The sequence below is a fragment of the Erpetoichthys calabaricus genome, chromosome 10 (assembly GCF_900747795.2).
Source record: "Erpetoichthys calabaricus chromosome 10, fErpCal1.3, whole genome shotgun sequence".
NCBI lineage: Eukaryota > Metazoa > Chordata > Cladistia > Polypteriformes > Polypteridae > Erpetoichthys > Erpetoichthys calabaricus.
Genome location: NC_041403.2, coordinates 48099127 through 48112464, shown reverse-complemented (window position 1 = coordinate 48112464; position 13338 = coordinate 48099127). Strand labels below are relative to the sequence as shown.

Genomic DNA, 13338 nt, shown 5'->3' with positions numbered 1-13338 from the left:
AGTAGGTGCATGTGAATGTGGCATGTAATGGAGTCTTGTCCTGTCCAGAATTGGTTCTTTCCGTGTCTGGTGAATTATAGGCAGTAAACCACATGCACATCATACATGCAAGATAACATAATGCAAATATGTGAAATTTATTTTCTAAGGATCATTTCTAGCCTAACACTGCAATGTACTTATCGTAACAAGCTTTGTGAAGGTTCAGAAAGAATGTCAATAAGGAAAAAAGGTTCAACCTAATAACCGAGTATAACAGGCTGATCCACTTCTCACCTTCACAATCTGTCCTAATGCACATAATTGTTAAAAGCTTTTGATCCATGTTAAAGAAAAATCCAGAACATACCTAACTTGTGACTCACTTGAAACTAGCCTCTGTTTTCTGAAACAAGGACAAACACAAAATCGGAAATATCAGATATTCACCAATATCATTTTAAGAAATAAACAAAAATCTAAATTTTTTATGGGTCTTGCAATGGACACTTGTCCTGTCAGTGGCTGTTCTCTGCCTTTTACTGAGTGCTGCCCACATAGGCTTATGGATGACTGATTTGAATCAAGTTGGTCTGAGAATGTTACGTGATTTTATGTTATTTTAAAATTAACTTACATCATTAAGTACTCCATGATTTTTCATAGACTTTAATTGAAAGCTTTTATGCTCATTTTGCATATAAATTTGGTTAATATTTTTAAGAAACCATTTTTAAACATATATTCTAATGTGTGACAGTGGCATAATAATAATAATAGCAATAATAATAATGATGATGATAGCAATAATAACCTAGTTTCATTTACTTACCTGTTGTTAAAACCTAGAAAGAAAAAAATGTTCGCTATTGTTGGGAAAAAAAGCTAATGAATTTCTATTACATTGGTCAATGTGAAACAAAAAATGTTTATTCATAGCATTTATTCAGGTTGGTAGGATTCTGTGTCAAACTTTTTATATTGAAGTGCATCCGATCTTAACCCTTGCCCCTCTGTTGGGGCATTATAACCTTAACAGCCATTTCTGTCTCAACAATTCCAAAAGTAAAAGAGAAGCTGAGCCAAAGTATGAATGCTGACCTCTTGATTTTGGTAGAATGCACATTTTCAAAAAACATTTATGATGTTTAGCACTGAAGCAAGAAAATGATGTGACTGAGAACAATTGCTTTGAACAAAAACACTGTTATATCTAGCAAATCAAAACTGTTTGTATCATTTAATCCAAGTGCAGCAAAACGTGTGGTACTGGAGTAAAAGTACGAGAAATAAAGTGCTACCAGGGTGAAGAAGTTGGTCATAGCTGTGACACATCAACCAAACCAGAGTCCCGACAGTCTTGTGAAATCCAACCTTGTCCAACAGAAATTCCAGGTATGTTATTTGATAGAACTTCAGAAAAACGAAACAAACTGTTAAATTATCCATGCAAAATGCTTATATTCTACTGACCTTACGGTAATACACTCTCATCATTTTAGTTGTGTAGTTTGTTTTTTGTGGGGAAGAAAGTATATAGGCTGTGTCAAAATGTTTTATATATAGAAAATATTTTTAGTTACGATCAATTAAGATTATTTTGTATAGTACCCTTTATTAAAGACTTGTGGAGCGCATTTATTCTGATTCAAATATACAGTGCAGTAACAGGGAAGTGGCGGTACAGTGTTTACATGCAATCATTTGCATATCTATTTACATAAACAACAATAGGATTTGCTAAATTTGGTTAAAATGTAAAACAAATCATGCTAAGACATGGATATTCCTTCATTCCTTGCCTTATGTTATGATCAGTATGTGACATTAATTTTTCCATATGTCAGTTATTCATGTTTTCTGTATTGTGCTGTTGTCTTTACATTGTGCATCTAGTGTAGGCACCAAAAGGAACAAAGCAACACACTGGGTTTAGCTGGCAAACCCACAAAACCTTTCATTGTCCTTTTTCTATAGTAATCCCATCCATCTCGTCCTGCTCTTTGTGCCACAAAAGACACCACCATATCTCAACATGAGTCCTTTGCTCCAGATTGTACCTCTCCTTGCTTGTCAGCCCTATCCTTTTTTTCTTTCCTTTTTTAAATTACTGTCACGCTCTCTGTTTTGCTCTGTCCGAATGTATGTGTCTCTTACAGTGGTAAGCTGCCTACTCAGGACTGAAGGGTGCATACCAGTCGGTATTTATCAACTAATGTGATATGTGGACACCAGACACATGGAAAGCCATGACCAGCTACCATATCACAAAAACATATATTTATATATGGATGAGCTTAATCCATTATTAATCTTATAACATTCTTTACTTAAATTTTAATCCAATTGCCTATTAGCATATCCATTACATGAGTTGTATTGCTTTTAAGTTTTAATACCACTCCTTATTACATTTTAACATACTTAATAGTATGTTAAACGGTGAAACCTTCAATTTTTAAATCCATGTTTTTCCATCAAGTTTCCTTTTAAAAAATAACAAGCTGTCTTTGTTTCTGTAGATGAGGCCTGCCAGGACAAGGCTTCTGCAAACTGTGCTCTGGTGCTGAAGGTGAAACTATGCACACATTGGTACTACAGGAAAGCCTGCTGCCAGTCGTGTAAAAACAAAAGTCCTTAAACCACAGTGTCAGAGAATGGAAACAGCATGGGCTGAAGGCTTGAAATTAAACATAAGGAACTTTCAGAATACCTGGACACTGAATGGACCCAGACATGTGAATCTGAGGTTGAACCACTGTGTGTTGCACAATTCATTTGTTACGCCACTAACAGAGGTCAACAAGTCTTATAGTTATTGCTGTGTGCTTCCAGGGGAGTACAAGAAGCCAACGGGAAAGCATCTGTTTGCTGAAATGTAAGGTTTGTATTAGCAGTGATTGTACAGATTATAATGCAACACTACTAAGTTTTGATAAATGTGCCAAATGTTTATTCAGATACTTTAAAAGGCTTCTCAATATATTTGCTTATCCCATGTGTACTAATTGTTTCCAATTATGTACTGTATGTGTTTGCCCTAGGTTCACACAGATATAAATGAAGGATGAATGAGCAAACAAGATTTGAAAACTATTTTGTACGTGTGTTAAAATGAGTTAGGTATTTGTTCTAATTAGTTTTGAAAATAATTGTAGTAGATTTCCCAGATTCGTTTGAAAACAAATTGCTGGTGTATTATAAATGAAATGTAGACTTATTACTATCTCATTTTATTGGGTGAGATCAATTCTCATGTTTAATAATAACATTGAACTGCTGTGAAATATATCTGACTCACACCCATATTAAGATTTTTTTATATATTAAAATAATTGCATTTTGTTTTCAAATAATTTATTGGGTTTCCAGTATTTTTACAAAGCTCCTGCCTTTAGACAGTGCTAACTTTGCATGTTGCAGGGTAATTTCTCTTTAACAGGAAGTGTTAGCTGCTATACCATCACCTGGCTCGCTCCGAGGAGGAACTTTTAATTGTAAAGATCACAGCGGGGGGAGCATCAGTGCCGAAAACGCTGAGTTACTGCTCCCACGCAAAAAGAGTTAGCAGTGTTACATTTGATTTATATATAAAAAAAAAAAAAATCCCAAGATTCAGAGAGAGATGTCTCTACGAGTCAACATTTTTTTTTTGTTTTTTGTTTAGCCAGTCAATAAATTGTGGAAGGCAAAGTTTATTAAATGTGCAGTTAAATCATTTTTGGTGCTATTTTTAATTTTACTATCACAAAAAAATAGAAACCCATATGTTTTCTTTAACAAATCAGCTTGAATATTATTATCCGTAAGTTTTTAGTGCACAGAATACTAAAAACATTCCCAAGTTCTATTTTAATAATAATATTTGCATACTGGTGTGATATTTCCACATTTATTACTGAAGGTGTGTTTACTTTTTTAAATACTGCAAATGACAGTACTCACCTTTTGAAGAAATAAATCCTATGACAAATCGCAAGAGTCTTCCTTTTGACAAAGCCTGTTGTATGCATTAAGTATGACTGTCTACAAGTATCCATGTGTTCTTTTATTCTGCTGCACTCTGGTAAATGAATTGTTGGACTGAATTATAAAGATTTTTTTGACTATTAACAATTTTTAATAAATATTTTCTAAAGAAATTTCTGCCTCTGTTTTTTAGTATCATGCAAGGGCATTCCTTTACCCTCGTTATTGATGTGACAAAAGTGGTGCAGCTTGCATAGCTGAGGACTCCAACACTTACAGTATTTTTGGGTAGGAAGGCAGTCACTTGGGTTAGCTCAGTTGAACCAGGACTTTTCTAGTTCCACAGAGGTTTATTTCCTTCAAGAATTCATTTAACTGGAATTTTTTTTCCTCTCCTCTGCTGTCAATTGGTTATATGTTTTGTTAGAATTTACAATAGCATTATATTGATAAAATTTTAGATATTAATATTGACCTCTATATTACCATTTATAAATAATGGCAGAATATACCTAAACGACTGGAGCGCAATGATTATATATATATATATATATATGGCATTCGTAGTCTGAATCACAATCTGATTGTATGGGTGGTTACCTACCAGGCAATGCTTGTGGTTGGTCAGCAAGTCGGCTAACATCTTCAACCATTCAATGATCTGCTTCTCACAACTGAAAGAGGGCACCGTGGCGGATGTTAGCCGACTTGCTGACCAACCACAAGCGTTACCTGGTAGGTAACCACCCATACAATCAGATTGTGATTCAGACTACAAATGCCATGAATGTAATTACCCCGATCTACATGCTGTCAAATGAACGAACCACACGCTGTGGCACAGCATTAGAGGCTTCGCCTCTAGCGCTGACATCCGAGGTTCGATTCCCCAAGAGGGGGGGGGGTGCAGTGAGTGTGTACGCCTGATGAGCCCAGAATTAGGTACTCTTTGCATTATTTGACAGAAACACTATTTCAACCATATTTATATATATGTTAATATAGTATATTAACCTGTGGAATGTACCTTTATTAATTAAACAATTAAGTTTTAGTTTAGAAATGAGCAACAGTGAACTGTTTGTGATCAGACTTAAAAATGACATCTCATTTGTTGATTAGAGTAACAGGGTAAAACCCTTCTCTGGGTAGTAATTGTACTGTATTTTTTTATAAAGTGTATAAAATAATGGTTGTTTAACTGACTGACTGCACTAAAAGAGCTGAGGTCTCATTTATAAAGCTGCGTTGATTCAAGTGTGAGCATATCCATCCATCCATCCATTATCCAAACCGCTATATCTTAACTACAGGGTCACGGGGGTTCTGCTGGAGCCAATGTGTGAGCATATGCTTATGCCAAAAAAGAGGAAAATGTGTATGCCAAAAAACATTTGATTTATAAAACCTGCTGTACACACATTTCCATGCAATTTTATGTAATAAATCACAATCATCTTGTAAATGTGCATATGTGAATGTGCTTCTAGCTCTACCAGGTTGCCACCATGAAACAACCATACATGGACTATGCTAATCAACTTGTACATATGCAGTCACAATGCTGCAGACTTTCATTGGTTAGTAAAGCTGCCTCCCACTGGATCGAAAACCGAGGTCCTGCCTCTCAGTGGTCATTAAAGATCCCTGGACATCTTTCAAAAAGACTAGGGTTTATCCCGATGTCCATCACGACCTCTTCCATTCTGGCCTCCTAATCATCCAGTTTCTAACTGGCTAAATATCTCTCACCTCTTCACTACCTAACAGCTCATGTGTGGTGAGCATTCTGGTGCCAAAATGGGTGCGGTCATATTATCCAGGTGATGCTCCACATTAGCATTGGTTGTAAAGCACTCTGAGTAGTGAGAAAAGTACAGTGTAGTGCACTGTAGTGCAGTTCAGCACAGTATAAAGAATTATTATTATATCACTAATCTTCTTCTTCCACAATCACTCAGTACCTTTTAATTCTGTGCACCAATGCTGATATTCATGGATTTCATGCCATAATTTATAAAGCAAAGCATAGGAAACTGACATCTTGTCATAGAAAAATTAGGTTTCAAATTTTTCACATTAATTTGGGTGGTCAAATTTTAGCTTTCTAAGTTATCAAGAAGACTTGTCAGCGAAACACAATTTAAGAAAATTATATATGTTTTAAAAATGTAAATCAAGCACAAGAAGAAATACTTCATGAATAAATCAAACTCCAACACTCCTGTACATAAGAAGTAGACGCCTGGCTAATTTCTTTTAAAGGGGTAAGCCATATACTGTTGTTTATTTCTGGTCACGCAGATGAAGGTGGAGGTGTATGCAGTGATACAAATTAACTTTTGCAGTCTCTGGACCAAAAATGATGATGATGATACTAATGATAAAGAACATGATGCTGGAGATCAACAAGAGAAGGAGAGTGAGGGCAGAGCCAAGAATCATATGGTGGAAGTTGAAAAAGGAAGACTGCAAGGTTGAGTGCAGGGAGGAGGTGAGGCAGGCACTGGGTGGCAGTGAAGAGTTACCAGACTGCTGGGAAACTACAGCAGAAGTAGTAAAAGTTCCTCTGGATAGAGGAAGGAGGAAAAAGGAAACCTGGTGGTGGAATGGGGAAGTACAGGGGAGTATACAGAGGAAGAGGTTAGTAAAGAGGAAGTGGGATAGTCAGAGAGATGAAGAAAGTAGACGAGTACAAGGAATTAAGGCGCAAGGTGAAGAGAGAGGTGGTGAAGGCTAATAAAAGTATGATGATCTGTATGCCCCTCCTCGAACCGCCACCTTACCGTGGTGGAGGGGTTTGCGTGTCCCAATGATCCTAGGAGCTCTGTTGTCCGGGGCTTTATGCCCTTGGTAGGGCCACCTAAGGCAAACTGGTCCTAGGTGAGGGATGAGACAAAGAGCGGTTATACAAACCTCCTATGACGAATAAAAAATTTGGACGCCGTTTTCCCTCGCCCGGACGCGGGTCACCGGGGCCCCCCTCTGGAGCCAGGCCTGGAGGTGGGGCTCGATGGCGAGCGCCTGGTGGCCGGGCTTGCACCCATGGGGCTCGGCCGGGCACAGCCCGAAGAGGCAATGTGGGTCCCCCTTACCATGGGCTCACCACCTATGGGAGGGGCCAAGGAGGTCGGGTGCAGTGTGAGTTGGGTGGTGGCCGAAGGCGGGGACCTTGGCGGTCCGATCCTCGGCTACAGAAGCTGGCTCTTGGGACGTGGAATGTCACCTCTCTGAAGGGGAAGGAGCCTGAGCTTGTGCGTGAGGTTGAGAGGTTCCGGCTAGATATAGTCAGGCTCACCTCGACGCACAGCTTGGACTCTGGAACCAATCTCCTTGAGAGGGGCTGGAGTCTCTACCACTCTGGAGTTGCCCCCAGTGAGAGGCGCCAAGCGGGTGTGGGTATACTTATTGCCCCCCGACTTGGAGCCTGTACATTGGGGTTTACCCCAGTAGACGAGAGGGTAGCCTCCCTCCGCCTTTGGGTGGGGGGACGGGTCCTAACTGTTGTTTGTGCGTATGCGCCGAACAGCAGTTCGGAGTACCCACCCTTTTTGGAGTCCCTGGAGGGGGTGCTAGAGGGCATACCATCTGGGGACTCCCTCGTACTGCTGGGAGACTTCAATGCTCACGTGGGCAATGACAGTGAGACCTGGAAGGGCGTGATTGGGAGGAATGGCCCCCCCGATCTGAACCCGAGTGGTGTTTTGTTATTGGACTTCTGTGCTCGTCACGGATTGTCCATAACGAACACCATGTTCAAGCATAGGGGTGTTCATATGTGCACTTGGCACCAGGACACCCTAGGCCTCAGTTCGATGATCGACTTTGTGGTCGTGTTGTCGGACTTGTGGCCACATGTCTTGGACACTCGGGTGAAGAGAGGGGCGGAGCTATCAACTGATCACCACCTGGTGGTGAGTTGGCTTCTATGCTGTGGGAGGATGCCGGTCAGGCCTGGTAGGCCCAAACGTGTTGTGAAGGTCTGCTGGGAACGTCTGGCAGAGCCCCCTGTCAGAAGTAGCTTCAACTCCCACCTCCGGCAGAACTTTGACCATGTCCCGAGGGAGGTGGGGGACATTGAGTCCGAATGGGCCATGTTCCGTGCCTCTATTGTTGAGTCGGCTGACCGGAGCTGTGGCCGTAAAGTGGTCGGTGCCTGTCGTGGCGGCAATCCCCGAACCCGTTGGTGGACACCGGCGGTGAGGGATGCCGTCAAGCTGAAGAAGGAGTCCTACGGGACCCTTTTGTCCTGTGAGACTCTGGAGGCAGCTAATAGGTACTGGCAGGCCAAGCGGAATGCAGCTTCGGTGGTTGCTGAGGCAAAAACTCGGGCATGGGAGGAGTTTGGGGAGGCCATGGAGAACGACTTTCGGACGGCTTCGAGGAGATTCTGGTCCAGCGTCTCAGGAGGGGGAAGCAGTGCAGTGTCAACACTGTATATGGTGGGGATGGTGCGCTGCTGACCTCGACTCGGGACGTTGTGGGTCGGTGGGGGGAGTACTTCGAAGACCTCCTCAATCCCAATAACATGCCTTCCAATGAGGAAGCAGAGCCTGGGGACACGGAGGTGGGCTCCCCCATCTCTGGGACTGAGGTCACCGAGGTGGTCCTTGGTGGCAGGGCCCCGGGGGTGGATGAGATATGCCCGAAGTTCCTCAAGGCTCTGGATGTTGTAGGGCTGTCTTGGTTGACACGTCTCTGCAACATTGCATGGACATCAGGGACAGTGCCTCTGGATTGGCAGACCAGGGTGGTGGTCCCCCTCTTTAAGAAGGGGGACCGGAGGGTGTGTTCCAACTACAGAGGGATCACACTCCTCAGCCTCCCTGGAAAAGTCTATTCAGGGGTTCTGGAGAGAAGGGTCCGTCGGATAGTCGAACCTCGGATTCAGGAGGAACAGTGTGGTTTTCGTCCTGGTCGCGGAACAGTGGACCAGCTCTACACCCTTAGCAGGGTCCTGGAGGGTGCATGGGAGTTTGCCCAACCAGTCTACATGTGTTTTGTGGACTTGGAAAAGGCGTTCGACTGTGTTCCTCGGGGAATCCTGTGGGGGGTGCTCCGGGAGTATGGAGTACCGGACCCCCTGATAAGGGCGGTTCGGTCCCTGTACAACCGGTGTCAGAGCTTGGTCCGCATTGCCGGCAGTAAGTCGAACCCGTTTCCAGTGAGAGTTGGACTCCGCCAGGGCTGCCCATTGTCACCGATTCTGTTCATAACTTTTATGGACAGAATTTCTAGGAGCAGCCAGGGTGTTGAGGGGGTCCAGTTTGGTGGACTCAGGATTGGGTCACTGCTTTTTGCAGATGATGTTGTCCTGTTTGCTTCATCAGGCCGTGATCTTCAGCTCTCTCTGGATCGGTTCACAGCTGAGTGTGAAGCGGCTGGGATGGGAATCAGCACCTCCAAATCCGAGACCATGGTCCTCAGCCGGAAAAGGGTGGAGTGCCCTCTTAGGGTTGGGAGCGAGATCCTGCCTCAAGTGGAGGAGTTCAAGTATCTTGGGGTCTTGTTCACGAGTGAGGGAAGAATGGAGCGTGAGATGGACAGGTGGATCGGTGCGGCGTCCGCAGTGATGTGGGCTCTGCATCGGTCTGTCATGGTGAAAAAGGAGCTGAGCCATAAGGCAAAGCTCTCAATTTACCGGTCGATCTATGTTCCTACCCTCACCTATGGTATGCTATGGGTAGTGACCGAAAGAACGAGATTGCAAATACAAGCGGCTGAAATGAGTTTCCTCCGCAGGGTGTCTGGGCTCTCCCTTAAAGATAGGGTGAGAAGCTCAGTCATCCGGGAGGGGCTCAGAGTAGAGCCGCAGCTCCTCCGCATCGAGAGGAGTCAGATGAGGTGGCTCGGGCATCTGACCAGGATGCCTCCTGGACGCCTCCCTGGTGAGGTGTTCCGGGCATGTCCAACCGGGAGGAGGCCCCGGGGAAGACCCAGGACACGCTGGAGGGACTATGTCTCCCGGCTGGCCTGGGAACGCCTCGGGATTCTCCCAGAAGAGCTAGAAGAAATGGCCGGGGAGAGGGAGGTCTGGGCATCTCTGCTCAAGCTGCTGCCCCCGCGATCCGACCTCGGATAAGCGGAAGAGGATGGATGGATGGATGGATGATCTGTATGAGAGGCTGGACACTAAGGGCTCATTTATACTTCATGCTCAGAATGCGTACGTACCCGCATCATGGTTGCCACGCATTCCCAGCGTTCATTTGACCTCTGACAAGGTCCTCAGAAATTAACGCTATGCGTGCGTGAGTTGCAGTACCAGCAAAAAGTCAGGGGGCGCAATATGATAAAAGTTGGAATGTGACTTCAGAGTCTCTGTTTACTATCTACATGTGACAGAAAGCCACTATGCGGATCCTACGGGATCGATGTGCGTGCTTCGATGTTTGATGAATGGTTCGATGTGGTGAAGCAAAATGCTGACATACAGATGCATTCGTGGTGCTTTTATATTCAAGCGTCGCATATTCCCGATCATAATGACACGATATATTTTAAAAGTCTCACATACCATCTTTTGAGCTGTCTTTTTTTTTTTTTTTTTTTTTTGCAACTTCACAACAGCCACATAATGTACAGCGCTGTATTTGAGCCACTGAGAAAAAAAAAATTAAGGACATGGTGAAAATGTGTATTTTGTGATTAAAGTGGGAATTTCGGCTTTAATCTCGAAATGTCCACTTTAACTTCGTAGTTTACTTTATCATTAAAGCAGACCGTCGTAAATGTCATCCTAGTTTTTAATCGCTGTGGCAAGCAGCAATAGATCACCACACAGAACACATTAAATGTATGATATTCCAACTCTCTGCAAATTTAGAATCTTTAGATTTATACTTGATATCACTTTCATGATGAAATGCATTAAAGTATGTATGTTACATTTTACAGATAAATCATTAATTTCATTTAAATAATGAATACTGTTAATAATTACACACATGGGGGTGACATGGTGGCGGAGCGGTAGCACGGCTGTCTTGCAGGGAGTCACATCGCTGGCATTCCCTGCCTGGAGTTTACATGTTTTCCTGCTGGGTTTCCACAATGTGCTCCGGTTTCCTTCCAAAAATATGCAGATTTGGTGCCGCTAAAATGACTCCAGTATATGTGAGTGCTTGTATTCACCTTGTAATGAGGTGATGCCCTGTCCAGGCATTGTTTCTGCCTCATGACCAATGCTTGCTGGAATGGACACTTCCCTGGATTGATGGATTTAATCATTTAACACCCTTTTCAGAGATATTGCGGTATGTGTCATCGGAATTTAATGGGTGTTCCAGGCAATTCACAACACAGAGAAGCCAAATCTGTTCTCGCTGTGATAATGTCTCGCACTGCCACTTGCTGGATTCCTCCAAATTTACATAAAGTATGCGCACAAGTATAAACAGTAAAACGCTTGCGTAGTAGGAGCGTCCACTGGAGCATGCGTTGCGCCATGTGAAGTATAAACCCGCCCTAAGGAGGGAGAAAAAGACCTGTACCGATTGACTGGACAGAGGGACCAATCTGGGAAAGATGTGCAGCAGGTTAGGGTGATAACGGATAAATATGGAAATGTACTCACAAGCGAGAAGAGTGTGTTGAGCAGATGGAAAAAGTACTTTGAGAGGCGATGAAGAGAATGTTGTATATGATTGTTCAATAATGCTTTTGTCGATTACTTTATGTTCAGGTATTGATTGCTATGGTCTGCGTCTTTTGGGACGTATGACATCCTGAGGGAAGGGTGTGGTTTAAAAAACACGCTGTATGGAGAGTTGGTTAAACAGGGTTCAAAATGAACAGCATTCAAAATGTTATTCTGAGTGTGTTGCTACTTCAACCTAAAGAACATTACAGAGAATGAGACAGAAGGTTGGATGATGTGGAGATAGTGAATCAGGAGTTACAATGGATTAGCAAGGCGAGAGTAAGGACGACTGTGAAAAGGATGAAGAATGGAAAGCCCACTGGTCCAGGTGACATACCTTTGGAAGCATGGAGGTGCTTAGGAGAGATGGCAGTGGAGTTTTTAACCAGATTGTTTAATGGAACCTTGGAAAGTGAGAGGATGCCCGAGGAGTGCAAAAGATGTGTACTGGTGATGATTTTTAGGAATAAAACGGATGTGCAAACCTGTAGTGACTACAGAGGGATAAAATTGATGAGCCACACCATGAAGTTATTGGAAAGAGTAGGCTAGGTTAAAAAGAGAGGTGATGATTAGCGAACAGCAGTATGGTTTCATGCCAGGAAACAGTACCACAGATGCAATGTTTGCTATGAGGGTATTGATGGAGAAGTATAGAGAAGGCCATAAGAAGTTGCATTGTGTCTTTGTGGACCTGGAGAAAGCATATGACAGGGTGCCTCGAGAGGACTTGTGATATTGTATGAGGAAGTCGGGAAAGTCAGAGAAGTATGTAAGAGAAGTACAGGATATGTACGAAGGAATTGTGACACTGGTGAGGTCTGCGGTAGGAATGACAGATGCATTCAAGGTGGAGGTGGGATTACATCAGGGATTGGCTCTGAGCCCTTTCCTATTTGCAATGGTGATGGACAGGTTGACAGACAAGATTAGACTGGAGACCCCGTGGACTATGATGTTTGCTGATGACTTTGTAATCTGTAGTGAGAGTAGGGAGCAGGTCGAGGAGACCCTGGAGATGTGGAGATATGCTTTAGAGAGGAGAGCAATGAAGCTTAGTAGGAACAAGACAGAATACATGTGTGTGAATGAGAGGGAAGTCAGAGGAGTGGTGAGGATGTAGGGAGTAGAATTGGTGAAGGTGGATGAGTTTAAATACCTGGGATGAACAGTACAGAGTAAAAGGGAGTGTGGAAGAGAGGTGAAGAAGAGAGTGCAGGCAGGGTGGAGAAGGGTGACAGGAGTGATTTGTGACAGACTGGTACCAGCAAGAGTGAAAGGGAAAGTCTACAAGATGGTAGGGAGACAAGCTATGTTATATGGGTTGGAGATGGTGGCACTCACCAAAAACCAGGAGACAGAGCTGCAGGTGGCAGAGTTAAACATGTTAATATTTGTATTAGGTGTGACGAAGATGGACAGTACAATAAGTACAATAGAAGGTCAGCTCATGTTGGACGGTTTAGAAGCAAAGTCAGAGGTGAGATTGCGTTGGTTTGGACATTTGCAAAGGAGAGATGCTGAACATATTGGAAAAAATATGCTAAGGATAGAGCTGCCAGGTCCATGCAGGTAGAGGGTGTAACAGAGCGTGATGCAGAGGACAGGAGGATATGGAGAAAGGTGATCTGCTGTGGCAACCCCTAACAGGACCAGCCAAAAGAAAAGTAAGAAGATTGGACCAAAAAAATTCAATGACTGCACTGTGGATGTTCTGGTCTAACAAACAGCAGTTCATTTACTTCTGT

General features: G+C 43.2%; 1 protein-coding gene across 2 annotated transcripts in view; it reads left to right on the top strand.

The window, feature by feature from the left end:
* si:ch211-267e7.3 (ADAMTS-like protein 2) overlaps positions 1-3050 on the top strand; it is a 59708-nt gene extending 56658 nt beyond the window's left edge. The window contains exons 17-18 of one of the 2 annotated variants that reach the window (XR_007936033.1): positions 1235-1374; positions 2502-3050. Coding sequence is in view for 1 of the 2 variants with exons in the window: in XM_028811140.2 (XP_028666973.2) it covers positions 1230-1374; positions 2502-2620 (264 nt within the window). In the remaining variant the exon portion in view is untranslated. Of the gene's footprint in view, positions 1-1229; positions 1375-2501 lie in introns of both variants that reach the window. The other variant, XM_028811140.2, reaches the window with a different exon arrangement.
* The last annotated feature ends 10288 nt before the right edge of the window (positions 3051-13338 follow it).